Below are 26,494 nucleotides of genomic sequence, written 5' to 3'. Positions count from 1 at the left end.
AGACACATTTCCAAACCTAACCCATCATCACCAGCCCCTTACCTTTCTGTATTCCTCACCTTTCCTCTCTCCTGGACAAGGATGGGCCAACTACAGAGAAAGGGTATGTAAGAGTATCAGGGAGGAGTGGGGGGTGATCACGGAACTAGAGGCCTTTCCACTGACATCTTTTTCTGAACTGGAAGATGGAATTGACAAAGATGGTGATGAAGACCTTAACAAAGGCCATCTGGGAGTTGATGTTAATTTGGTTAGATCTGGGGTAGAGATGGGGACAAAGGCTGGTTAGGCCAGAACTTGCCCTTCCACAATGATTTTTTCCAACTCCATCCAGTAGCCTCAACCTCAAACAAACATCCTTGTGTGAGTCAGGGCATTTATCCATCTCCAATCTCGTGGGTCACGAGGCCTTTGCGTTTCAGGATAAGCACATGATCCAAGCCAATCAGCTAAAGTCAGTTCTGGAAATGTTACTGCAAATCTCAGAAAAAAAGACATGCTCCTACCAGAGTTGCTAAGCTACTGCGACTTAAGTTTGGAGCTATGGAAATCCATTTTGCCACTAAGAGAGGCATGGGGAGAGCTCAGCCTAGAGGTGAACCACAGGTTCCCAATATCTTTTGGCCCTTTTATTCAGCTGTTCCTGAAGAAGCTTGATCCATTCTTTTCAATGGTTTGAGCCAAAAGACTCCCTTATTGCTTAGGCCAGTTGGAGCTGGGTCAATGAGAGACCTGATTGATTAGGATCTCATCGTGCTCATGATTTCGACTGCCCTCTACTACACCTTAATGAGTCTCAATTTCTATATCTGGCCTTGATGTCTCTCTTCAGCTCCAGACTGTATGTCCACCTGCCTCCTGACGTCCCACAGACATGCCCCAAACTGACCTCATTATTCCTGACCCCCCAACCTTTATTTCCCAGTTCAGAGCTGGAACCTCCTAGAACCTCCAGTACTTTCCTCAGAGAAGCCAAGGTCGTAAATTCAGGCTCCGCCTCCTCGCAGGGCCTCATCAAGGTCACCCGCATCTTCCCTCCCCCAGGTCTTTGGGGGCAGTGTCCTCGAACCCCTCTGCAGCCCGGCTGGGCGCTCTAGGATACAGTAGGCCCTTCAAAAAGCCTTCTCAACTCGCTGGTTTCCGGTACCGGTGGCTCCTCTAGCCTTCATCAGGGCCTCGAGATTCTATTCCCCTAAGGCGCCTTCTCTATGGTTGACTGCTCCCTACTGTCCCGACTTTCCTCTGGGAGGACGCTCTGGTGGGACCCAACCCCGTCCTATGGCTGCTTCTGCGGTCCCTTTTAGGCGCAACTGGAGAAGTCACTGAGCACTCCGAGACTCCCACCTTCTCAACTCTGGAAGGGTGGCACGGAATGGGAGGATGGCGGAAGTGAGTGTGAACGTGCCCTTCTTTCTCCTCGGTCTTCTCTATGGTCACTTCCTTCGGTGACGGGAAAAAGGGGGTCCCGGCGCCTGCGCAGAACCGGGCTGGGAGCTAGTCGCGGAGGCGGGGGGTGGGGCAGGGAGCGGGAGCTGCCGCCGCCGCCGGAGCTAACCGCGGGGACCGAGATGCAGGTGGGACCGGAACCGGAACCCCCCTCTTCAAGTCCCTCTTCCCTCTCCGCGACCCGGCCCCGGCGCCTGCGAGGAGCCTTGGTGGGGGCGGGCGTGGGGGACTAGAGGCAGGAGGGGCGCCCGGCCCCGGAGAGTGCAGCAGAGCGGGCTGCTTCCCTGGAGGCTGCGGCCCCGGGGAATGGGCGGGTAGAGGGTGTCCAGGGAGGAGGGTCGGGTCGGAGTGGGTTGACCACCGGGTCCGGAGGGTCCGAGCCAGGAGCGGAGCCTGCACGCTCCACCACCCGCCCTTCGGGAAATATCAGAACTGAGCCGAGAGGCAGGTGCACTGGGAAAAGGTGCCCGAGTCCTACTTGGCAGAAGAGAAACTGAGTCACCAGCTCAGGAGCCGCAGGGTCAGCGGGCCTGAAGGGGGCTGGGTGTGCCTGTGGTGCAGAGGGTTGGGTCGGCCGGTGTGAGCTGAGGTGGCCTCTGCTTGGAGATTGGTCTCTCTGCTGTGTCTGCACCTCTTGGCTCGGTTCCCCCGTGCTCCATGACTCTTTCATCTCCTGGCGTCTTCTCGTTGGTTTGGAATTGTCCCTATGGTTGGAGCCATCTGAGTGTGTAGTGTCTAGGTCAAGGAGAAAGGGGAGGGGGCGCTGACCGCGGGTCTGAGCAGGAGTCTGGGGTTTGGGGAGATTTGCCTGAACTGCTTTCACCCCATTCTTGGTGCCAGTCATCTCCCAGTATAATATGGGGGAGGAACACTAACAGAAGAGCCATGGGTTGTAAATTCCATGCCCAGCTCTGCCACTTGCTAGTTGTAAGACGTTGGGAAGGCTCTTCCTTTCGCTGATTTCTCTTTGAGAAAATTGGAACCCATAAAGATAGTAATAACGGCAAGTCATTTATTGTGTGCTTACTTTGTGTCAAGCAGGGACATGTTCTGTTTAATTCTCCCAACAATTTTAGGGGTTAGGGATCATTAGCTCTGTTTTATAGATACGAAAACTGAAGCTCGGAGAGGACATGTAATTTGTTCACGATCACACAGCTAATAGGTGGCAGATATGGAATTTCATCCTAAGCCTAACTCCAGAACCTGTGGCCTTAACCATCAGGCTAACCAGCCTTTAGGGCACGCTCCCCTGTGAGAGAAGAGGGAGGTGAAAAATCCAAGGCCCCAGCTTCCTGTTGTATTTTATTTACTTTGGGGCCAGCAGAGACTTGCCCGGACCCAACCCACAGTCTGTCCTCACCTGGTGCTGCTGCCTCTGGGCCCCCGCCTGGAGGGGCACCAAAGAAGTGGGCTCTGGGCATTCCAAGCCTCCTTGACAACAGTGCTTGGGTGCTGGGCCCTGGGGTCGGCTTTCAAGACAGTTGTTTGAATCGGTCATCCATCCATCCTCCTTAATGAGCAGCTTCCCTCCTCAGAGATGGACCTCGGGGATGCATGAGGCAGGGTCTCTAAGCTCTGCAGGCCTAGCTCCCCTGAGAGCTGGGGCGGTGACTGAGGCTGGTGCAGTCAGGACTGTGCGGTGGGAAAAACAGTAGACTTGGAGTTCTGAAACTTTTTCTGAGCTTCGGGTTCCTCATCTATTACAGAGGTTGTTAAAACCTCTCGCAGGGAAAGGTAAGAACGGCACATGGGAGGCACGTAATAAATATTGAAGGATGGTTTTAGAGAAGGGAGGTGACGTGGACGAGTCCCTTTTAGAGGAAGGTGCTGCACAGCCGTCCACCACGCCTGGAGCTGAAGCCAGGGAGAGTGGACTGGGGAGGCAGCAGAGTGGGTGCAGGCTAGACCTGGGAGTGGTGGGGCACGAGGATCTGGGGAAGGGAAGGGTGGCAGCGTGGTGTTCAGCCCCGTTGCTCTCTTGAGGAGTCTAGACCAGAGGAGGGAGTCTGGCTCGGGGTGGGGCTCTGGCCCCGGTCCCACCTCAGCAGTGACTCGATGTATGTGCCTCTTCCTTCTGCAGCTGCTGCCGCTCACCCTGTGTCTTCTGGCTGCTTCCCTCTTTGCTGCCCCTCCCCACAGGCTCCCCCTCTCCACCTCCTGGGGGCCATCATGAATGGTGCCCCTTCCCCGGAGGATGGGACCTCGCCCTCCCCTCCCCCCTTGCCCCCACCCCCTCCCCCGAGTTGGCGGGAGTTCTGCGAGTCCCACGCCCGGGCGGCTGCCCTGGATTTTGCCCGCCGTTTTCGCCTCTACCTGGCCTCCCACCCCCAATACGCAGGGCCTGGGGCCGAGGCTGCCTTCTCCCGCCGTTTTGCTGAGCTCTTCCTGCAGCACTTTGAAGCCGAGGTGGCCCGGGCCTCCGGCTCCCTCTCGCCACCCATCCTGGCTCCTCTGAGTCCTGGTGTGGAGATCCCGCCACAGGACCTGTCCCTTGAGAGCTGCAGGGTGGGCGGGCCCCTGGCTGTGCTGGGCCCTTCTCGATCATCTGAGGACCTGGCCGGCCCCCTCCCTTCCTCAGTCTCTTCCTCTTCTACAACCTCCTCGAAGCCGAAGCTAAAGAAACGCTTCTCCCTCCGCTCAGTGGGTCGCTCCGTCCGTGGTTCAGTCCGCGGCATCCTGCAGTGGCGGGGGACTGGTGACCCTCCCTCCCCAGCGGGGCCCCTAGAGACCTCATCGGGCCCCCCAGTATTAGGTGGAAACAGCAATTCCAACTCCTCTGGCGGGGCTGGGACCATTGGTAGGGGACTAGTTAGCGATGGAACATCCCCTGGGGACAGATGGACTCACCGTTTTGAGAGGCTGAGACTCAGTCGGGGAGGGGGGACCTTGAAGGATGGAGGAGGCGTGGTGCAGAGGGAAGAGCTGCTGAGTTTCATGGGGGCTGAAGAGGCAGCCCCTGACCCAGCTGGAGTGGGCCGGGGAGGAGGGGCAGCGGGGCCTACCTCAGGGGGAGGAGGGCAACCTCAGTGGCAGAAGTGTCGCTTGCTGCTTCGAAGTGAAGGAGAAGGAGGAGGAGGAAGCCGTCTGGAGTTCTTTGTACCACCCAAGGTGAGGGCCAGAGGAGGAGGGTGGGTGACTGGGAGTGAGGGATTGAGCGCTGGGGACGTGGCCCACATGCCTAGCTTTGCTTACTTGGATTTTTAAAGCTAGCTCCTGACTCTGGGTTCCTAGTGTGGGCAGGACAGAGAAAGTAGTGTTATTTGTCTAACTCCCTTGGGGTGTGGAGGGAAAGATGAATCTCGAGGGAAAGGAAAGCTGGTCTCTGCACACCAAAAGTCTGGATCTTGTTCTCTCTCCCGACTTAGGCGTCTCGGCCTCGACTTAGCATTCCCTGCTCTGCGATCACCGACGTGCGGACAACCACAGCCCTGGAGATGCCTGACCGGGAGAACACGTTTGTGGTTAAGGTAGGAGCCCTGGGCTCCCCTGTCCACTTGGAGCACTCTTAGCACATTGAAGCAAGGGATACTGATGCAAGGAGGGGCACATATGCCAGGTACCTTGACCGTGTGTCCCTGGGGCGGCAGCTTTTCTGGGACAAGGGGTGAGAGGGAGGATGTGCTTGTTCCTGTTGGGGGTGAATTAAGGCCTCGAGACCTGGAAGTGGCCTGTGGGCCTCCTCTTGTTCCCATAGGTGGAAGGCCCCTCGGAGTATATCCTGGAGACAGCTGATGCTCTACACGTGAAGGCCTGGGTGTCTGACATCCAAGAATGCCTGAGCCCAGGGTGAGGAGCCCGTCTTCTGTCACTGAGGGGACCAGGGGGTGAGGGTGGTGAGCAGCCTTTTGCTTCTCCCCTGGTGACTTTCCTCCCAGCACCATTTTCCCTGTCTCTGCAGACCCTGCCCTGCTACCAGTCCCCGCCCCATGACCCTCCCCCTGGCCCCTGGGACCTCATTCCTGACAAGGGAGAACACAGACAGCCTGGAGCTGCCCTGCCTGAATCACTCGGAGAGTCTGCCCAGCCAGGGGCTGCTGCTGGGGCCCAGCGAGAGCAGCGACCGCCTTTCGCAGGGTAAGGGTGGAGCCTTAGAGAGCTGTGAACCTCGGGACCCGCCACGCAAGAACCCTGGCCATCAGGCCCAGGCCCTCTCTCCAGGCTCTGCTGTGCACCCCATGCCTGCTCCTCAGCTGCCACGACCAAATGTCTGACTTTTGTCCCCGAACGTGCCTGACCACAGTTTACAGTTTAGGACCATCACCATCACCAGCCCCACACGAGCCCCAGGCCAGCTCCTCTCCAGCCTTCTATGCCCGGCCTTGTCCCCTTTTCTGTAAGCCTTGTGCCGGCCACCACTCTGGCTAGAGGTAATGGTTCTCTTCTCCAGAGCTTCCAGAACGCTTTGTACGTATCTTTGTTTCGTTCCTACTCTGCATCTCTGTGCACGTGTTGACAGTACTAGATTTTCTTTTGACTCCCTACTTTTAAACACACGTGTATGCTACCCACATACATAAACACACAAAGATGTGTCTACCTGGCCCCAGTTCACCTTTCTAGACTCCACTACACCCTTTTTTTCTGATCCTCCATTCCGAGCTTCAGTTTCACTGTGCCTAGCACACAGGCTGTATGCAATGAGTAAACAAATGAATTAAAGACTCTTAAGAGCCAGAACGGACCTTACAGGTCGTCCATTCCAATCTCCTCGTTTCTCAGGCAGCTAAGAGCAGAGAGGAGAAATGGCATTTCTGAGGGCATCTGAGAGTCACTGACAAAGACAGCGGCTATGCCAGCTTTTTGCCTGAACCATGGCACCCTGCACTCCGCATATTCCCATCCTTGGAGCACTGATTATGTACACATGCCTGTAGGCTCACGCCTGCCGCTCAGCAGACATTGAGGAGCGCCCCAGTACATCCTCGACCCTCTGTTAGGCTCTGGGGCAGGATGAGGAGCTCAGAGCTGCCCCGTGGGCTCACAGTCTAGCGGAGTTGGCAAGACATCACTCCCTCTAAAAAGCAGGACTCCCAAATGGAGACCCTGTGCTTAGTGTCCTTTGAGCGGCACCAGCAGGAAGCCTCGGGAGCTCAGAGGAGGAAGAGAATCATGGGAGGTGGGGTAGATGGAGAATTCTACACAGGCGAGGTGAGAAAAGAACATGGCTTGGAGAAGCTAGGAGAGCAGAGACCCGAGTTGGGGAGAGCCCCGGAGAGCTGGAAAAATTAGACGGGATAATTGGGTTAAAGCGGAGGACACAAGAATACAAGTTAATCTGAAGATCAGGTTGGTTAGGTTGGGAGGATTCACAGGAGAATCTTTGATGCCTCTCAGAGTTGGAGGGTTTGTCCTGCAGGCAAAAAAAGGACCCCTTTTTAACGTGAAAATATTTGAGGGATTCTACCCACCCCCGTCCCCACCTCTGCAACTATAGCTGTAATTTCAACTGTTGATTCAGAAGAGATGTAGGCACATTAGGATTCTAGGACCTTGTTGGAATAACTGCAGTCCTTCAGCAATGCGTGAAGCATAAGTTAGGAGTCATTGATAACAATCAGGGCTCAGTGCCTGAAGAAAGATTCAGCATTTCAGCCAGCTGACCACCAGTGTACCCAGGGTAACCTGGCTGGTGGGGAAGTGGGCCCAAGCAGACCAATCCTCCCAAAGAGTAGCTTCTCGAGCTCTCAATTTTGCCCTCTTTTTTTTTTTTTTTCCAGGGGCATATGGGGGCCTCTCAGACCGCCCCTCGACGTCCATCTCCCCCAGTTCCGCCTCCATTGCCGCCTCCCATTTTGACTCAATGGAACTGCTTCCCCCAGAGTTGCCCCCCCGTATCCCCATTGAAGAGGGACCCGCGGCAGGGACAGTTCATCCCCTCTCGGCCCCCTACCCACCCCTGGACACTCCGGAAACAGCGACAGGTACCAGAGGTGTGAGTGTGTGTCTGCCTCCAAGCCTGGTTGACCACCTGCCTGAAACTCTTGTCTTGGGATCCTGAGGGATCTGACCTGGGGGGCTGGTGGGGGAACAGACAGGGAGTGATATATGAGGGGAAAGCAAGGCTTTTCATTTCCCAGGATGAGGGAGGCTTCTCTGACACCTCAGTTTCCTTCCCTCTCTCTTTCCTGAAGGGTCGTTACTGTTCCAGGGAGAGCCAGAGGGAGGTGAGGGGGATCAGCCCCTCTCAGGGTATCCTTGGTTCCACGGGATGCTCTCTCGACTCAAGGCCGCCCAGTTAGTGCTGGCTGGAGGTACCGGCTCCCATGGCGTTTTCCTGGTACGTCAGAGTGAAACGAGACGGGGTGAATATGTCCTCACTTTCAACTTCCAGGGCAAGGCCAAGGTGAGTGAGGAGAAGGCTCTGCTGTAGGCAGTGGGCCTGCGGGTAGAGTGGGGAGCGCTGCCATCAGGGGAGAAGGGTTCTGTGACTGGTGGGGTTCGGGCTCCTGCTTCACCCCACTCATCCTGCCCTCAGCACCTGCGTCTCTCGCTGAATGAGGAAGGTCAGTGCCGGGTTCAGCACCTGTGGTTCCAGTCCATTTTTGATATGCTCGAGCATTTCCGGATGCACCCCATCCCTCTGGAGTCCGGAGGCTCCAGTGACGTTGTCCTTGTCAGCTATGTCGTGTCCTCCCAGCGACAGCAGGGTGAGCAGAGCAGGTCTGCAGGGGAGGAGGTGCCCGTGCACCCAAGAAGTGAGGAGGTGTGTGTGCCAGAAAGACGGGGCGGGGGGCTTGAGGCGGAGAGGCTTTGTCAGGGAGAGAGGGGTAGAGAAATTTCCTGTGTGCTGGGTTTCTTGGGGAAAGGAGTACACGGGGATGTAGGAAGGCAGGGGGCTCCGTGCTGGAGCCGGGAGGAAGTGGAGAGCTGGGTTGGCGCATTCCCATTCCATCGGACCGTCTGTTCCATCGTTTGTCTGTCTCCTGGATCCATCCTCCCTGGCCTTGTCTCTGCCCTTCATCACAGCCTTGCCTTGGGCCTGCCCTTCTTGGGGGTGCTCGGTCTGATCCCCCTCCCTCCTCCCTTGATGTCTGATGTCCCTGTCTGATCTCTCCCTTTTCCCCACCCCAACGTCCCATCTGTCCCCACGTTGCCCCTCCCCCCCCCCCCCCAGGCCGGGAGCAGGCCGGGAGCCATGCAGGGGTGTGCGAGGGAGATCGATGCTACCCCGATGCCTCCTCCACCCTCATGCCCTTCGGAGCGAGTGACTGTGTGTAAGTGTGGTCCTCCTCTCACCGCCGCCCATGATCCATCTTCCATGGATGGGGGTTGCTCAGGAGATGGGATACGGGGGAGACAGCACATGGCTCCTGGGGGGATGAGTGAAGGGGAGGCTGCTACAAGAGCTTGCCTCCCTCCACAATCAGTCTGTCTTCTTACCATTCCTATCCAGAACCGAGCACCTCCCATGACCCACCCCAGCCCCCTGCACCCCCTTCATGGACAGATCCCCCACATCCTGGGGCAGAAGAGGCGTCGGGGGCGCCAGAAGTGGCGGCAGCAACAGCCGCAGCAGCCAAAGAGAGGCAAGAGAAAGAGAAAGCGGGCAGTGGAGGGGTCCAGGAAGAGCTGGTCCCCGTGGTTGAGCTGGTCCCCGTGGTTGAAATGGAAGAGGCCATAGCACCAGGCACGGAGGCCCAGGGAGGCGCTGGATCTGGTGGGGCCCCCGGGGTAACCCTGATGCTGCAGCTCCAGCAGTTACCACTAGGGGGCGATGGAGAAGAAGGGGGCCATCCCAGAGCCATAAATAACCAGTACTCCTTCGTGTGAGATACCCTACCCCACCCTTTCTCCACTCTTCTTGCTCCCCAGCCCTCAGTTCGTGGGATTGGGGCTGGGCAGGGACATAGAGGAGCAGTGGGAATCCCCTCCCCACATGCTTCGTGACCCTTGACGGCTAAGGGCATACATGTTGGTACAAAAAGGTTCAAGAGCCCTGCTAACTCCCCAGTTCATACACTACAGGTGCCCCGTCCCCTGGGCAGGGGATTCAGGCTCCATTACCTCCCCAAGGGGCTCTTATGGTCAGCCCCATCCCTGGGGGCCATTTCCCCATTAACCACTCCTCAGCCCAAGGAAGGGTGAGGGGGAAGGGCTGTCAGTTATATTAAGGTGGTTGTTCTTGTTGTTTTAAACAAAATGGAGAAGCATAAATAAATAAAAGGGTTTATCTCAGTTCCATCGTGATGGCTGTGGCCAGTTTTTGCAGTGGGGACTGGGACAGGTGGGTCAGGAAGGCAGCCCACCCAGTGTTGCGAGCACCAGAGCTGAGAGACTGGAGGGCTGGGTCAGGTTGAGTCCCTGTTGCTCTCCAGACCTGTGCTTTCGGCCCATCACTCCTCGGGGGGCCGTCCTGTTTCTTGAGCGGTAAGTGCAGAGCCAAACGGTGCTTCTCGGGGTCTCCAGCCAGGTTCTCTTAATGGGACAGGACAGTGAACGGCAGGATTGATGACCTCCAAGGAGCCTTCCTGCTCTGAATTCTTCAGTTAAGAAGTTAAGGCTTCCTACCCTAGGGAGAAAGCAGGTCGAGAGAGATTGTAGGGGGGCTGGGCTGGGGGCACAGTGGCTGTGTTGGGAGAGATTTAATGTGGCAGCCAGAGGGACCCAAGGGCAGGCTGACTGCCCCCCTTCTCAGAGCCAAGCTGGGAAGCTGCCAGATAGTTGATAAAGAGTGCTGGCTTCCACTCCTGCCTTTGCTTCTCATTTGCTGTGTGGCCTGGGCAAGGTGTAGCCTCTCCAGGCCTCAATATCCTTATCTGTAAAATGGGAAGTTTCATCTAGGTTGGATGAAACTGTTTCATCTAGGTTGGAGCTGCTGACATGATTTGCTTGGCCTGGACAATGTTTCCATTGGAATTTCACATAAAAGTTCAGATTACTGGTTTCTCTTGAAAATTAGAAGATCCAGCCTCACGTGGTATCCACCTTCCACATCTGCTCCATCCCCACCAGCCCACTTCACTCACATGATGTGCCTAGCTAGGCCTGTGAGCATTTGAGTCTGCAACATCTCCTCACCCCTGCGCCCCCTCCCCCACCATTAAACCCAGGCTCTCCTCTCTGGACTGAATTGCGGCTGTGCCCTCCTCCAACCGAGGGCACCCCTGGGCTTCCCAGCTCTGTGGGTGCCAACAAGGAGGGGCCTGGTTCTGAAGAATCCCACCTGTTTTGTTGGCCCTCTCCCTTCCCCACCTCCATCCAGCTCCGCCTCTTAACCATTCTGCCTCACTTTCCTTCCCGGGCAGTGTGGAGTCTACACTTCCATGCCCCTCAGCCTCTGCCCCCACCTCCAGGAGGCCCTATGACCACGCGTATGACCTTGCTATTCTGGGCCTTGCGTCCTATTGGGAGATAGACAGGAGACAGCTGGGCTCACAGGCCACCCATCCTGGGGGCTAGATGGGGGAAGCCTGCTGTCTCTCCTGGTTTTGTCTAATCCCTGGGGCTACCCCAAACCTTGGCCTCAGGAGACTGGGGATAGGATTGGCCTTGCAGAGGGAGGGGATGGTTCATGGACCTGGATGCTGTGTTCTCAAAGTGAGATGGCGAGTGAAGGCTGTGGCGCCCCAGGGTAAGCAGGACCTGATCCTCTCCTAATCTAGCAGCAACTGGTGCTGCGAGGCTCCCCCCTCCCCCTAAATCCTGCCAGCCCTCAGGGACTCGCCTTCTGAAGATGTACGGGGGGGGGGGGGGGGGGGGAAGGGCACAAGAGCCTCCTCACCGCCCCCGCCCGAACCCCCAAGATTTGCATGTCTTGGCTGGAGGAGCCTAAGACACTTTCCCTCTAAGCCTGTCTATGGATGGTTCAGCTGAAGTTCGGAACTGGTCGGGGATTGAGCAGGCTCTATCTCTGTGTCCTTCAGAACTACGCCTCTCCCATTCTCGGCTTCAGTGCTCAGGAGGGGATGAAGACCTTGCACCTCTGGGCCTGGAGACCCTAGGTGAGGGCTCCAAGAAAGCACGCGCCTCCATCCCAGTTCACACCCAGCCTCCCTGATGGTGATCTTTGGCAGCTCTTGGCTGGTGGCTTTCCCTCTCTGGCTTGTTTCCCCTCTGGGAAGCTGGGGGAGGCAGAAATGAATAACCTTACAGGGCCCTGTTGGCAGCAGTGCCCTGTAAAGCCTGCCTCCTTTCCTCGGCCTCATGCTCTCCAGTCCCTTGAAGACGAGATCTGTCCAGTCTTCTCCCCCTTCTCCGTGTTGGGCACTCCTGCTCCTTTAAGACAGTGCCCCTGTCACTCCTCTAGGTGGTGGCGGGGAGAAGCCAGCCAGCACCAAAAGGCTTGGCAGATGCTGAGCCTGACTCTGGCCTAAGAAGGTGGGTGCTGGGCCAGGTGGAGGATGTGACCCCCAACACCTCACACCATGGTCTGAGCTCTCACACCCGCACCCCACAGCAGGATTCTGCTTCAGGGAGGGGTTTGTTGGACCCATGAAAAGGGAGAGGGAAGGAGCGTCGTGTCCTCAACTCACCCGAGAGGCTGCCCTCCCCCAGGTCCAAGCAGAGGAAAGGATGGGTATGGGGGGCTAAATCCTTCAGTGCCATCCACCCCTGCTGGCCTACCCACCCCCCAAAAGTGGGGCTTCCCTTTCCTTTGCCCCGCTGTCTCCTGTGCCATCGTCTGCTTAGGAACTTGAGTGCCAGACAGCGAAGCGACCTTGAGAACCCTTTCAGCGGCCTATACCCCTCACTGTTCATTTCAGGAAACTGAGGCCTAGATGGAGAAAGGACTTGAGGCCAAGGCCATAAGCCTGCTTCCCCTCACTGACCTCTCACCATTCTCTCATTCAGCCTTTCTCCTCTCTGCCCTTCTTTCCTCCCCTGCCCACACCCCATGCTACCCTCTTGTCTGTTCCTCCCGCAGCTGGTAGTAACCAAGAGACGCCCCTATCCCAGAGCAGGGGTGGGGGTGGGGTGTTCAGAGCAGCTGCTTCTCTGAGGAAGCTGATACTGAGGCCAGCCGCTCAGCAACAGCGTGTGGCTTTGCACCCAGCCCTGGGCCCCCACCCACCTGGCTGCCGCGTGCCAGCTCCCTGCTGTCCCTTTTCCCCACTGCTCCTCAGACTTCCCTCTGACCCTGGCAGCCCTGTCTCTGTTCCCCCAGCTATGACTGTCCTTATTTCCCCTAGACCTGTCCCCATCAATCTGCCCGCCGTCCATTCCTTTGGTCTGGAGCCTCTGCTTTATCCAGCTTCCCCGAGCCCCTTCCCTTAATGTCCCTTCCCTCAGCCCTCTGCCGACAGGGTATGCCCAGGGTGTGCCTGAGCACACAGCTCCGATCTTCACTCCCTTTGAGGACAGCTACTTCAGGGCCAGGGCGGAGTGCAACCACACGCCACGTGGGGTCTGCCATGTAAACCCCATGGGTTAAAGAGAGCACAGTGTGGGATGAGGTGACCCTTATTCCATGACTTGGGGTGACCCCTGCCCCCATTCTGAAACATTGATCCCTCTCCCCCTGCCATCAGCACATTCTGTAGGCTCTTGGGTTACCCGGCTGCCTGGGTATCCCATTTTCTTGGTGGAGGGGATTCCCTGTCAGGGATGCGAGGCCCTGAAGGCTCTGTTCCCAGTGGCTGAGTTAGAGCGATGGGGAGGGGGGGGTTAGGGGAGAGACAGGCAGTCCTGGCTCTGCTCACCAGGGCCTGGACACTAAATCCCTTGTTGATGGCTGCGGCATCCCCTCCCTAGGGTAGGGTTACCATCTTCTGCCCTGTCCCCTTGACCCTCTCCCCTCCCTACTTCCCCTTGTCCCTCTAGAGCCACTTCCTCTAGCCCCCAAGGGATGTTCTCCCCCTTTTCAATCCCCTGAGGGTTGGAGTATCTCTGCTGCCCTTTCAACAAGGTAAGTGAGAAAGGAGGAGACTGGGGCAGTAGAAACAGGCAGGTTCAGGGAGATGAGACGGGAAGGGGACACGAGGAAAGGGAACGGTGAAGGCCTGAGAGGAGAAGTGGGTTTAAGGGAAGAACTGGAAGGGGTGAGGTTGGAACAGGAAATTCAGTGCAGCTGAAGAAGTCGAGGCAGTCGGGGGAGGGCTCAGTAGCAGAAGACAGAAAGTGAAGTCTCTCTCTGCCCCCCCTTCCCTGGGGCTGGGGCCACCTTAGCTTCCCTCATGAGTGACATCTCAGGCTGCAGCCCCACTGTTCCCCCTCTGTCAGCAGAAATATCTCTCTCTTCTGACCCCTCCTGCTAGAGTCTCAGCCAGCCAATCCCTGATCTGGGGGAGGGGGGAGCCTGGCCCCCCCCACTCCCTCATAAGGACCAGCTGGGGGCTGGGGCAGGTGGCTGGCTGCTGCAAGTGGAACGGGGGTCAGAGCTTCGTGGAGGGAAGAATAACTTGGGGGGGCAGAAGAGAAAAAGGAAGAAACCCAGACAAACAGGCAGGTGGACACACTGAAGAAGGCCCCTGACGTGTGAGAACCCCCCAGAAGGAACACACCGCCCCCTGGCCCCCAGGAAGGGAGCACAATGGAGGCTGCACACTCCAAGACCACAGAAGAGTGTTTGGCCTATTTTGGGGTGAGCGAAACTACAGGCCTTACCCCGGACCAAGTTAAGCGGCATCTGGAGAAATACGGCCACAATGGTAAGTGTCCCTTGATGGGCACACATACACACACACACACACACACACACACACACACACACACACACACACACTCAAACACACTGGAGCCTCTCCCTCCAGGGTATCTTAGGGAGGAGGTAGGACATGGTCCAATGACTGCAACGGAGGGGAGGATACTAAGAAAACAGGGTCCCTGAGACCCTGAGTTTTGGGAAGTTTTATGGGATAACCCTGGTGAATCTCAGCTGCCCTTTTGGTGGCCTGATTCTCTTACCTTAGCCACAAAGTCCTGGGTGTGGGCGGCATTAGACTGAACTCCAAATGAATATGTCCTTTTCTTCTTTTTCCCTGGGCAGAGCTCCCTGCCGAGGAAGGTAAGTTACTGGAAGCCCTGAGCTCTCATAAATGACACCTCCTCCCCTCCGTGCCCCACTCCCTTCTCCCTGCCCTTTCCTTCCAACTCCTGGGACAATTGTTCCTCCCCAAAGGTTAGAGTCTGGCTGGGGGCAGAAGTTTCCAGGCACTTTCTCCTTGAGGCATCCAGTCCTTGAACAACTGCCCACCACTTTAAGGAGCCTGTTTCTGGACTCCGGGCCAGCTCCTCTCAGCCCTTTTCCCAGTACCAAATGGCCTGCCGGCACCTGGAGTCCCAGCCGTTCATCCGTTAGACCTTAACCCCGGGGGCCCCCTCCCCTTGCCTCTTCCCTCAGGGAAGTCCCTGTGGGAGTTGGTGGTAGAGCAGTTTGAAGACCTCCTGGTGCGGATCCTTCTCCTGGCCGCCTGCATTTCCTTTGTAAGTGTGGGAGGGCATCTGGGGGCAGGCTGGGAGTGTGGGTTGGGGGGATCTGGAGAGTCTGCTGGCGGGCAGCTCCAAATCATCGGCTCCTGTAGACCAAGCATTCAGCATCCTTTCCTACAGACCAGAAATGAGGGAGGTGGGGTGACGCTGATTTGTATACTCCTCTGTCCTCCCCCACACCCCGCAGGCAGGTTTTATTTTAAGCTTTAAGGGTGTTCTCAGCCAAAACACTGAAGTTAAGCCGCCCCCGGAGCTTCAAGGGCTCCGAGGGCTCGGGTTACCCCCGCGAAGCGCTGGGCTCCGCGGCTCAAACGCTTCTGCTATTCCCAGGCCATCGCTGCTCCCAGCATGCCCCGGGGACGCATGCACTGCTCCACCAATCCCGCGGCATCTTGGCGCCCCTGCCCCGCCCTCCTGACACTGATTGGTCGAGGCAGAGACTCCCCTCGTAGAGGCGGGAAAGAGCTGCTGGTGCGAGGGTGACTCCAAAGAACCAGAGCCTCTCCTATCTCTGGGCCTCACCTCCCTACTCACCCCATCAGGGCTAGAACTCCCAGGATCCCCCTCGTCACCTACCTGGCCTGACCCTCCCCTTCCTCCTCACACCCTCAGGGCTGCCCCACGCTGGGTCTCTAGGCCCTGCCACCTCTCCTGCCCTGGAGCTTCCCTCCGCATCCACCATCCTAGCAGGCCGGCCTGCGTTTTGGAGTTTCTTCCTTAACATCTTAATGGTCCTGGAAGACAAGACTCTGGAGGCAAAGAAGTCTCCCTGTCCCCTGGTGTCTTTAGTGGAGGCCCCTGGGCCCCTGAGTGTAGCTGGCAGGGCCTCACTTCTCCCTCCTCAGATTTGCTCCTTGACATTTGCCTGAGGCTGTTGCCTGGCAGAGGCAACAGCTGGGGTGGGGTGTGCACAGGAGGCCCCGTAACACTATCCCCGACTCCTGCTCCCTCATGAAATTGGAGCTCCCCTGCCTTGGGCTGTTGGGGGAGGGCCGTGCGTGGGCCGGGCGCCTGCGAGGACCACAGGGTTTTTCCTACTGAGTTTTGGCTCCCGGGGGATGGATGTGGCTGCGGGGGTAGTTGGCCTGGGTGTCCCCTGAGCTTCGTTCACAAGCCAGTAACTTGGTCAGGGAAACCTGAAAGCATTCCCAGTTAATCCCCTAGCTGCGCATGTCTGTGCCGGCCTGCACCCGCTGAATAACAGTAGTGGCCACGCTTATGTGAGTTCGAGCTGTGGAGCACGTAGACCCTTAAAGGGATGTGGGGCTGCAGTGCCCCCGTGGTGCCCTGCCCCGTTTGCTCCTGCACATGTTCTCACCTCCATTTCCTCTCCTTCCTCACTTGAGGGGCTTTAGAACCTGTTATTCTCCCTTCCCTTGCTCCCCAGGTGCTGGCCTGGTTCGAGGAAGGCGAAGAGACCATCACCGCCTTTGTTGAACCCTTTGTCATCCTCTTGATCCTCATTGCCAATGCCATCGTGGGGGTTTGGCAGGTTAGCTTTGACCCCGCCTCATTCCTTCACATCCTGACACTGGACATGAGGCCAGCCTCCCTCCCTGTCTCCTCCTCCTCCATCACCTACCCTGGGCTTGCCTTGTTCTGAATTGGGCAAAAGGACCAGAATGTTGGAAAGAGGCAGGAGGCTGGTGTTCCCACTGTCACTGGCTGGTTGTACAACCCTGGGCAGGTTCCTTCATCTCTCTGAGTCTGTTTCCTCATCCATAAAATGGGGCTCATAGTCCTATCCCTCAGAGTTGTGGTGAAATTTAACAAGACGATGAGTGTGAAAGTACCCAGCCCTGTGTCTGGCATAAAGGAGGATCTCAGGAAATGCTAGTTTGATGTCCTTCTTTCTCTTACCTTATACCATCCTCTGCTTCTCCTGTCCCCTGCTTTCTGGTTTTCTTTGATTCTCCTTCCTTCTCTCCCCGAAACCCCCTTACCTGTTCTCAGCTGTGGGTGATGGCTTCCTTAACCATCATGTGGGGTTTGTCTGCTCCCCTGGGCCAGGAGCCAGGACTGCATAACCTGCCTCCTTCTCTGTGATGCCCCTACTTCCCCCGGGACTCTGGCCCCTGCTCCTGCATCCCTACACCTCCCCATCCTCCCTGACCAGTCCTCTGTCATTCCACAACCTTCCTCCCTCTGCTGACCCTCCCCTCCTCAACCCTGTCGCCCCAGGAAAGGAATGCAGAGAATGCCATTGAGGCTCTGAAGGAATATGAACCGGAGATGGGGAAGGTCTACCGGGCTGACCGCAAGTCAGTGCAAAGGATCAAGGCTCGGGACATTGTCCCCGGAGACATCGTGGAGGTGGCTGGTGAGTGATGGGGACGAGTGGTCCAGGATGGGTTCGAGGCCAAGAAGATGTGCGTGTTGGGGGCTGGTCAGGCCCTGATCCCCACTGTCCAGGAGGTAGCCAGGATGGTGGAGTCTCTGCTTCTCCTTCCCAGACTCCTCAGGAGGTCACCCCAGGGCACTGTGGCCACAGCACCCCCTCTCCATCAGAGTCTCAGCAGGAACAGCCAGTCCTGTCCCTGACGCTGCAGGCAGACCCCTGCTCCCCCTCCTCTCACCCAGCACTTGCAAGTAACAGGTGGAACCCAGTCCCTGCCAATGGCCCTGTCTCCACCCCCCTCCTGAGGCCTGGCTTCCCTCTCCTTCCACCCACCCCCAAGCTTGGTCAGCTTTAAATCTTGACCTCTCGGTACCCTTGAGGCTTCTCAAAGGGGAAGGAGCAAGGGTAGAAGGGAGGAGGGGGGCCGGAGGCTCAAGCCCCCGACCATGTAAGGGAAACTCAGGCCCCAGCAGAGAGCACGGGACTAGGAGGAGGGGAGCTCAAGGAGGGCCCCGCCTCTCCGGTGAGGGACACTTAATGCCTGGCCAGGGAGGGGTGGGGGCCGGGAGGCTAAGATTACTGGAATTCTGCCCCCTTCAGCGGTTTTTATATTTGCCCTGTGCAGGCCTTCCCACGGCTCCAGGCCCCTGGCATAGGAAGACGTGTCTTTCTAGGCCTACTTCCCTCCGCCAGATATCCAAGTCCCCACGCTGGGAAGCTTGGTGACAGGGAGGGCGGGTGGGCTGAAGACTCCGGTGCCCCATCACAGGGCCGTCCTGCCACGGTGACAGTTTGGAGTCAGCGCCATGAATGTCTATAAATATCGCTTCAGTTTGGGTGACAGGGTGTCCCGCCCAACTCCATTGCCGACCTCCCCCCTCCTCCATCAGCTTCCTCTGGCACCGGAGGAGGAACCTTGGGGACAGGGAAAGGAAAGCAGTCAAACCCCACCCCCAGGACCATCCTTGGGACCAGGCGGGATGAGGCTGGGAGGCAGTTGGCTTCCTTGGAGGCCTCGAAGTCTGGTGGGGCATCTGCCGTGTTCCCCAGCAAGTTTCCTTTTTGGACCCCCTCCTTCTGTGCACATCCCTTGCCCTCCCCCTCCCTGTTTTCTCAGCTCTCTGCTGTGTATGGCTTCCCCCCCGCCCCCCCCAGAGCCTTGTTTCCTGCAGACTCCCCTTCTCTGCTGCCGTCTCCCCAGCTCACTCACCGTGGCTTCCTGCCTTCCCCAGATACTCAGACCAGGGCCCGGCAGGCTTCTGCTGTGAGTCCCACCCACGCCGTGTGGACCTGCCAGGCCTGCACCCTCTGCCTCCGCTGCTCCGCCCTCTCCGCCTGCGTCTGTCCTTCTCACACTTCCCTCTCCTGCTTCTCACTCCACCTTTTGTCTGGGTTGACATTGATTTTCTCAATTCCCATATTTTCCTCCTGTTTCTTGCTGCCTTCTCCAGCTGTTCCACTTTGTTCTCCGCCACGGACGCAGGTCTGTGAGACTTACCCTATTTTCTCTAGTTCTTTTCTTGCCTGTCCCTCCTCACCTTTCTCCCTCGTGTTTCCCTCTCTGTTTTGCTCTCTCCCGGCCTCAGTTTTAGTTTCTCGTTGGATGACAGGACTGTCCCTGATTTTCCCTGTGTCATTCAGGGTACATTTATTGAGCACATACTGTGTGCCCAGACCTCCCCTCACCAGGCTCACAGCCTGGTAGGGAGAAAAACATTCAGCAAGGGGGACAATTGGAGTGAGTGTTAGAGGGAGATGCTTGCTTGGGTGACAGGAGCACAACCCGGGTGACCTCCCTGAGACCTGAAGGATGAGGTGAGATCATCAAAGACTGGGTTTTTCTTAGGAAGAAAGAAAACTCCCATCTCAACTGACTTCACTCTCCTCTCGTCTCTCCACAGTGGGGGACAAAGTCCCTGCAGATATCCGAATCCTCACCATCAAGTCCACCACCCTCCGGGTCGACCAGTCCATCCTGACAGGTCTGCTGGCCAGGGTCAGGGGATGCATCAAAGGGGAGGGGGATGAGGATTTGATGAGGGAAGAGCTGAGTGGACAGACAGGGATGAAAGGGGACCCTCAGCAGTAGGGCCCCCTCCTGGCCCCGTAGTGGCAGCGACATCAACCCTGCTCAGCTTTGCCCACTGCCTAAGCCTGGAACACAAGGGGTCATGGGAAATGGCGGGATGTTTGTCCCCATTTCCAGATGGCCATCAACCCGTCCCTTCCACACGGACATACGGACACGCTCACCCAGAGAACTATCCTGCCTCCTCAGAAGCCCCCAACTGAGGAAGCAGAGATTCTGGGATAGGGTACAGGGTTCAGATACACTTAAAACCTCAGCTGCGGGACTTCCCTGGTGGTCCAGTGTCTAAGATGCTGAGCTCCCAATGCAGGGGGCCCGGGTTCAATCCCTGGTCTGGGAACTAGATCCCACATAACTCAACTAAGACCCAGTGCTGCCAAATAAAAAAAAAAAAAAAAAAAAAAACCTCAGCTGCTTCTCCTTTTGTCCTGGGAGAGAGAGGGTGAAGAGCCAGTGAGCATGCTCCATGGTCCAAGGAGGCAGGGTGGGCTGGCCCAGGGTGATTGCCTGAGCTCCTGCCATTCAGGTGAAGGGGGCAATGTCCCAAGGGTGGGGGCCTCTCCCTCCCAGGAACGTGCTCTCCAGTTGACTGCACACTTCCACATACGTCAGCTTGTTTGACTTTCACCAAGACCTTGCTCTGAAGTGTATACATCCTTGTCCCCATTTTACAGAAGAGCAAACCAAGGCTAAGTGATCCAAAGCCATGCTGCTTGTGAGTGGTCAGGCTGGGACTGGGGTCAAGGTCTTTTCACTGTAAGGGCAGTGGGTTTCCCATCTGCCTCCAGGGCCTTCCTCCAGAGTCCAGACTTCCTCCAGGATTGTTGCTTGGTCCTTTCCAGGCCCTGTCCCGCCAAGCAGAGAGTTGGGGGGGGAAGTATGGGAGAACGACATGATGTCATCTGAAAACCCCTCTGCCCCTTCTCCACAGGCGAGTCTGTCTCTGTCATCAAGCACACAGAACCTGTTCCCGACCCCCGAGCTGTCAACCAGGATAAGAAGAACATGCTCTTCTCGGTGAGGCTTCCAGGGCCAGCTGTCGTGTGCTCAAGCCGGGGGCCCTGGTCTGGGAGAGACATGGCGGTGTGGGAAGAGATGAGACCCACAGCTGGGGGGATGCGGCACGAGGGGCGTCACCTGACCCCCTGCCTCTTCTTCCCCCTCCAAGGGCACCAACATTGCAGCCGGTAAGGCCATAGGCATCGTAGCCTCTACTGGTGTGAACACTGAGATTGGGAAGATCCGTGACCAAATGGCCGCGACAGAGCAGGACAAGACCCCTCTGCAGCAGAAGCTGGATGAGTTTGGGGAGCAGCTCTCCAAGGTCATCTCCATCATCTGCGTGGCTGTGTGGCTCATCAACATTGGCCACTTCAACGATCCCATCCATGGGGGCTCCTGGATCCGTGGTGCCATCTACTACTTTAAGATTGCTGTGGCCCTTGCTGTGGCTGCAATCCCAGAAGGTAGGGCAACCTCTCTTTTTCTTCCCATTTGCTAATCTCATCTGCAGAGATCCTTTATCCAAATAAGGTAACATTTACGAGTTCCAGGGATCGGGACCCGATATCTTTGGGAGCTGCCCTTCAGCCTACCCCACTAGGTCTCTCCCTCCCTCCCCCAGTATCGTTCCCTCACCCCCTCTCCTTCCTCGCCACAGGCCTTCCTGCAGTCATTACCACCTGCCTGGCCCTGGGCACCCGCCGGATGGCAAAGAAGAACGCAATTGTGAGGAGCTTGCCCTCTGTGGAGACGCTGGGCTGCACCTCTGTCATCTGTTCCGACAAGACCGGCACCCTCACCACGAACCAGATGTCTGTCTGCAAGGTCAGGGAAGGGTGGCAACTCCCACTTAGATGGGAGGTGAAATGAGGCCTCCAAAGTTGTGGTTACTCCTTCATCATGGGTAGCTTTTCATTTTGGCCTGAGAAAGAAATGCTTAGATGGCACAGAGAGTGCCATCCTGCCAGCTATGAGAGGGAGCAGAGAAGACCCCTGGCCCAGGCAGGCAGCTGCCTGCAGCCTCCGTCCGTGTGCTAGATGCTGCCCTGTGTTATCTCTAATCCCCCACAGCAGCCCTTCAGGGGAAGGTCTTGTTTACCCAGTTTTCCCAAAGAGGGAACTGAGGCTCTAGGAGATTCAGTGCACAGTTAATAAGGAGCAGAATTGAGTTTCAAACCCAAGTCTGTCTGGCCCTAGAGTGCCTGCCTGTGCACCAGGCTACCCTCCAGAGTGGTCATCCATGACAGGGCCCGGGAAGCCCAGCCACACGAATCTTGAACAGTATTTCCTGAACCAGGGCCCTTGATCTTTTCCGTGCCTTGGACTCTTTTTTTTATATATATAAATTTATTTATTTGTTTATTTATTTTTGGTTGCATTGGGTCTTCATTGCTGCGCGTGGGCTTTCTCTAGTTGCGGAGAGCAGGGGCTACTCTTTCTTGCGGTGCGTGGGCTTCTCATTGCAGTGGCTTCTCTTGTTGTGGAGCACGGGCTCTAGGCTCACGGGCTTCAGTAGTTGTGGCACGCAGGCTCAGTAGTTGTGGCTCGTGGGCTCTAGAGCGCAGGCTCAGTAGTTGTGGCGCATGGGCTTAGTTGCTCTGCGGCATGTGGGATCTTCCCAGGCCAGGGCGGTAATCCATGTCCCCTGCATTGGCAGGCAGATTCTTAACCACTGCGCCACCAGGGAAGTCCCACCTTGGACTCTTTGGCAGTCTGGATCTCTACATTTAATATTTTCAATGTACAAAATAAAACGCACAGGATTCTGTTTCTAAAATACATCGGATTGGGAATTCCCTGGTGGTCCAGTGGTTAGGACTTGGTGCTTTCACTGCCGTGAGCCCGGGTTCGATCCCTGGTCAGGGAACTAAGATCCTGCTAGCCACACAGCGCGGCCAAAAACATAAATTAAATAAAATACTTTGGACTGGGCTTCCCTGGTGGCGCAGTGGTTAAGAATCCGCCTGCCAATGCAGGGGACATGGGTTCAAGCCCTGTTCCGGGAAGATCCCACATGCCGCTGAGCAGCTAAGCCAGTGCGCCACAACTACTGAGTCTGCACTCTACAGCCCACGAACCACAACTACTGAGCACACGTGCCGCAACTACTGAAGCCCACACCCCTAGAGCCCGTGCTCCTCAACAAGAGAAGCCACTGCAATGAGAAGCCCACGCACCACAACGAAGAGTAGACCCCGCTCTCTGCAACTAGAGAGAAGCCCGAGCGCAGCAATGAAGACCCAACGCAACCAAAAAAAATAAAAATAGATAATAAAATAAATAAATTTAAAAAAACTATGCATTTAAAAAATAAATAAATTGAGTGTATTAAAAAAATACATTGGATTACAGAGGAAGCCAATGATTGAAATACAGTAGTCAAAATATTTTAAAAACAGATTTGTACGTATAGCTGATTCACTTTGTCATACAGCAGAAACTAACACAACATTGTAAAGCAATTATACTCCAATAAAGATGTTAAAAAAACACCACAGATTTGTGATTTGGTAAAACGTATGCTTCTTTATTAATGTATTAAGTAGCAAGTCCAGCAGTGGGTCTCATAATTGCCATAACGCTGAAGCAGTGATGAGCGTAAATGCTATTTTGAGAGCCCTGCAACAATACAATGTGACAAGAGAGTATTTGTGATTATATTGGTGGCCAAGTCACAGGTTTTGCTAATATTAATGTGGTCCATTGCCCCCATTCATAATTGGATGGAAATGCTAAACGTCAGAGAGAAAATAAAAGATGTAATTTTTGTTTCGCCATCAAAGTTCACAGACACCCTTGGTCCGGGGTGTCATCCATGGACCCCAGGCAAAGAACCCCTAACCTAAACAGAGTTCTCTGGAATAGCATGTTTGTGAAATAAAAATTGGTGTCCTAAGGATCAAGGGTTGTGTGGTCAGACCAGGCTGAGAAAGGCTGTACCACATGCCTGTTGGCATTTGAAAGCCTCGGAGACGGCTGACCATAGAGAGGGTGGATTTCGCTCAGTTTAAATGAGTTTGCCAAACTTACCTGGCCACAGAACCATTTTATCCTGGAGCACATCTTAAGCCCCATCCCTTCCACGTGTGCTCTGGCTCAGAGTGGGCTGCTCACCTCTGCTCTGTGTGATCTACATCCCTCCAAAGCATAGGCTTCAAAGCCAGACCACTGGTCTTCTGTCATGTTTCATAAAAATGAATTAATAGCCCACATTTGAAAAGTCAAGGGATATCATAGGAAAATAACCTGAATTTCTAATTCTTCCTGCAAAACTGGAAGATCTGGCCACAAGAGGCTGGAGCTGTAGATGGGCCATGTACTGACAGGTAGACTGGTGGCCACCACACCTTGTGGTGCATGTCTTATTTTACTAATTGATCTGGAAGAACCTCCAGCATGGCCTTTTGTTTTAAGGCCATGAACACAGAACATAGAGAATGATTTGCAAGGGAGTGGTGTGAGAGGGGAGGAAAAGGGAGGAAAAGGGAAGGACGAATCAGGGGATGATGGTGGGAAGTTGGGTAAGTCCTAGCAGATGGCCGGGTAGAGGGACACTTGGGGCACGGGCCCCCTCGGTGCAGACTGCCTTCGGGGATGGGGAGAGTTAAACATCTGTGTGCATGCCCTTCTCCTCTGCAGATGTTCATCATCGAAAAGGTGGATGGGGACATCTGCCTTCTGAACAAGTTCTCTATCACTGGTTCCACTTATGCTCCAGAAGGAGAGGTGTAAGTTTCCCCAAAGTCGTCTTCCCAGTTCCTCGTGCCCCTCCCCACCACACACACACACACACACACACACACACAATCCTCTCTCCCTGGGGCCTCCCTCTAGTTTTGTCTTCCTGTTTCTCTCTTGTTCCTTCCCCAACCTTATTCTCTCTCCCACCTGATCTCCAAGTTGGTTGCCGTCTCCTTGCTGCATTCCCTGTGCTCTCTCTGCATCTCATTCCCTATCTTCTCTACCTGTCTCTTTCCCTTCCTTCCTCCCCACCCGGCCGCCAGCTTGAAGAATGATAAGCCAGTCCGGACAGGGCAGTATGATGGGCTGGTGGAGCTAGCCACCATTTGTGCCCTCTGCAATGACTCCTCCTTGGACTTCAATGAGGTAACCTCTCCACTCCTGAAGCCACCCCTCCTTCCCCCTCCAGCTGGCTCAGAGTCCAGGCCTCCTCGACAGGCCGCAAGGAAGGGCTCAGGGGTCCCTTGTACCAAGCCCTCTCCTGGGTGTAAGGGGAAAAGAGTGGCTTGCTCCCTTCCTGTTCTAGGTGGAAGGTGGGCATGATAGATGGGAGCACGGGGCTGGGAGCCCAGGGCACCTACTTCCTCTTCCTCCTCTGCCCTCTCAGGCCAAAGGTGCTTATGAGAAGGTGGGCGAGGCCACCGAGACTGCACTCACCACCCTGGTGGAGAAGATGAATGTATTCAACACTGAACTGAGAAGCCTCTCAAAGGTGGAGAGGGCCAACGCCTGCAACTTGGTGAGTCCAGGCACTCCCTCCCACGGTCCTTCTCCAGCCCACACTGTACAGGCCAGGACCTAAGGAACCTCAGGAGACAGGGCCCCCCACCCCCACCCAGGTCAGGCTGGTCAGGGCCTTGTGCCCCATGCTGGGACCCAGCCGGCACAGGCAGAGAGCCTCTTCACAGCTTTCCTTGGCAAGGCTGACTTGGGGTAGGACCTACTGCACCTGCACTTACACTGCTCTTCCTGGTGCCCGGTTGCAGCATCCCTGGAAGAATTTAAGATCACTTTTCCTGTCGTGTCCCTAGTTGAAAGGGACAGAGCTGGACACAGAAACCACAAGTGACCCATCCTGGGACAGCCCCAATTTCAACTATTCCCCATTGTCTCTAGAAACACACTTGTTTTTATCAGATCACAATGCCTGATTTAGGATTTGGGAAATATGACTGCCTCATATGCCTTTGCTTCCCCGTGTCCAGGTGAACAAGCCCAATTCTGTGACTGTCACTCCAAGTCCTTGCTATTAATAGTTACTGAATGTCTATATTGAATTCCTCTGGGGTATTATATTATATTCCCCACACCGCTCATTCCTTTTTTCTTCATATAGGCAAGATGCTCATGGCTGCTTTATTTAATATGACAAAAATAATGCAAACAACCTAAGTATTTATCAATACAGGATTCATTTAAAAAATTTACAAATGATAATAAAAACATCAAATTATTTTTAATTTTATTTATTGTTTTTATTTTTGTTTTGTGGAGAAATATCTAGAATGCATTTGGCACATTCACTTTTATGGAGTGCTTAGTACTACGTGCCATTGTCTAGCAACATACGTCTGTAGACTCACACATGTGGTTGTCTACATTTAAATGATTACATAAAAGTAGAAACTCAGTTCTTCAGCTGCACTAATCACATTCCCCAGGCTCAGCAGCCGTTGTTCGATGGCACTGTATTGAACCATCCAGATTATTAAACATTCCCGTCATCACGGAAGGTTCTATCGGGCAGTGCCACACTACGCCATCCTGTTTCTATTGTGCTTTAACCTGAACATAGTAAGACAGCGGCAGTGCTAGCCTTGGAATTCTCTCCATTTCTGCTGTAGGCAGCAGACTTAGCTTTATCTCAGACTCAGCTTGGGGTCTGCTCTGATCTCCAGATCCTTTTCGACTATGTTTTAAAGGGTCTGGGACTCTTCCCTTCTAGCAGAGCATCATCACTCTTTCTCCACTGGTCTCATATCTGGCCTCTCCCTCCCTGTCTCCTCTCTCTCAGGTGATCCGCCAGCTAATGAAGAAGGAATTCACCCTGGAGTTCTCCCGGGACAGAAAGTCCATGTCTGTCTATTGCTCTCCAGCAAAATCCCGGGCTGCTGTGGGCAACAAAATGTTTGTCAAGGTCAGGAATCCAAGTGCGCCTCAGCCCCGCTTCTTCCCAGTCCTGAACCCTCCTCTCTTCTCCCTGCCCCGCTCACCGTGCACTGGAAGGAACAGTAGTCTCTGAATACTGTTCTGTTCTCCTAGGGTGCCCCAGAGGGGGTCATCGATCGCTGTAACTACGTGCGAGTCGGCACCACTCGGGTGCCCATGACAGGGCCGGTGAAGGAGGCGATTCTGTCGGTAATCAAGGAGTGGGGCACTGGCCGGGATACCCTGCGCTGCCTAGCCCTGGCCACCCGGGACACGCCCCCAAAGCGAGAGGAGATGGTCCTGGATGACTCTTCCAGGTTCATGGAGTACGAGGTGAGCAGACGGAGGCATCCCGTTTT

At 55.6% G+C, this 26,494-nt stretch overlaps 2 protein-coding genes across 8 annotated transcripts in view; both read left to right on the top strand.

Annotated features, from left to right (window-relative positions):
- The first annotated feature begins 1,165 nt into the window (after positions 1 to 1,165).
- SH2B1 (SH2B adaptor protein 1) lies at positions 1,166 to 9,636 on the top strand. 7 transcript variants are annotated; one of them, XM_032605321.1, is made up of 10 exons: positions 1,393 to 1,574; positions 3,530 to 4,557; positions 4,815 to 4,916; positions 5,144 to 5,235; positions 5,348 to 5,523; positions 7,167 to 7,370; positions 7,581 to 7,792; positions 7,925 to 8,096; positions 8,564 to 8,663; positions 8,843 to 9,636. In XM_032605321.1, the coding sequence occupies exons 2-10, from the start codon at positions 3,619 to 3,621 to the stop codon at positions 8,859 to 8,861; spliced, it is 2,016 nt and encodes a 671-aa protein (XP_032461212.1). In that variant the 5' UTR covers positions 1,393 to 1,574; positions 3,530 to 3,618; the 3' UTR covers positions 8,862 to 9,636. The 7 variants fall into 7 exon arrangements, with proteins under 7 accessions (XP_032461209.1, XP_032461212.1, XP_032461208.1 ...); XM_032605318.1 differs by lacking the exons at positions 1,393 to 1,574; positions 8,564 to 8,663 and adding an exon at positions 1,166 to 1,389 and having other exon boundaries at positions 8,843 to 9,628; XM_032605317.1 differs by lacking the exon at positions 8,564 to 8,663 and having other exon boundaries at positions 8,843 to 9,628.
- Positions 9,637 to 10,391: 755 nt separating this feature from the next.
- Positions 10,392 to 26,494, top strand: part of ATP2A1 (ATPase sarcoplasmic/endoplasmic reticulum Ca2+ transporting 1) — a 19,828-nt gene continuing 3,725 nt past the window's right edge. Inside the window, exons 1-17 of the mRNA XM_032605869.1 lie at positions 10,392 to 11,390; positions 11,696 to 11,766; positions 13,210 to 13,294; positions 13,869 to 14,036; positions 14,375 to 14,392; positions 14,729 to 14,811; positions 16,205 to 16,309; positions 16,999 to 17,137; positions 19,057 to 19,137; positions 20,176 to 20,261; positions 20,413 to 20,710; positions 20,905 to 21,071; positions 23,886 to 23,974; positions 24,251 to 24,353; positions 24,595 to 24,726; positions 26,002 to 26,124; positions 26,250 to 26,468. Of these exons, the coding sequence (XP_032461760.1) occupies positions 13,919 to 14,036; positions 14,375 to 14,392; positions 14,729 to 14,811; positions 16,205 to 16,309; positions 16,999 to 17,137; positions 19,057 to 19,137; positions 20,176 to 20,261; positions 20,413 to 20,710; positions 20,905 to 21,071; positions 23,886 to 23,974; positions 24,251 to 24,353; positions 24,595 to 24,726; positions 26,002 to 26,124; positions 26,250 to 26,468 (1,761 nt within the window). The 5' untranslated portion in view covers positions 10,392 to 11,390; positions 11,696 to 11,766; positions 13,210 to 13,294; positions 13,869 to 13,918. The remainder of the gene's footprint in view (positions 11,391 to 11,695; positions 11,767 to 13,209; positions 13,295 to 13,868; positions 14,037 to 14,374; positions 14,393 to 14,728; positions 14,812 to 16,204; positions 16,310 to 16,998; positions 17,138 to 19,056; positions 19,138 to 20,175; positions 20,262 to 20,412; positions 20,711 to 20,904; positions 21,072 to 23,885; positions 23,975 to 24,250; positions 24,354 to 24,594; positions 24,727 to 26,001; positions 26,125 to 26,249; positions 26,469 to 26,494) is intronic.

Source organism: Phocoena sinus, chromosome 15 (genome assembly GCF_008692025.1).
Source record: "Phocoena sinus isolate mPhoSin1 chromosome 15, mPhoSin1.pri, whole genome shotgun sequence".
Taxonomy (NCBI): domain Eukaryota; kingdom Metazoa; phylum Chordata; class Mammalia; order Artiodactyla; family Phocoenidae; genus Phocoena; species Phocoena sinus.
This window is presented reverse-complemented; position numbering and strand designations above follow the sequence as displayed.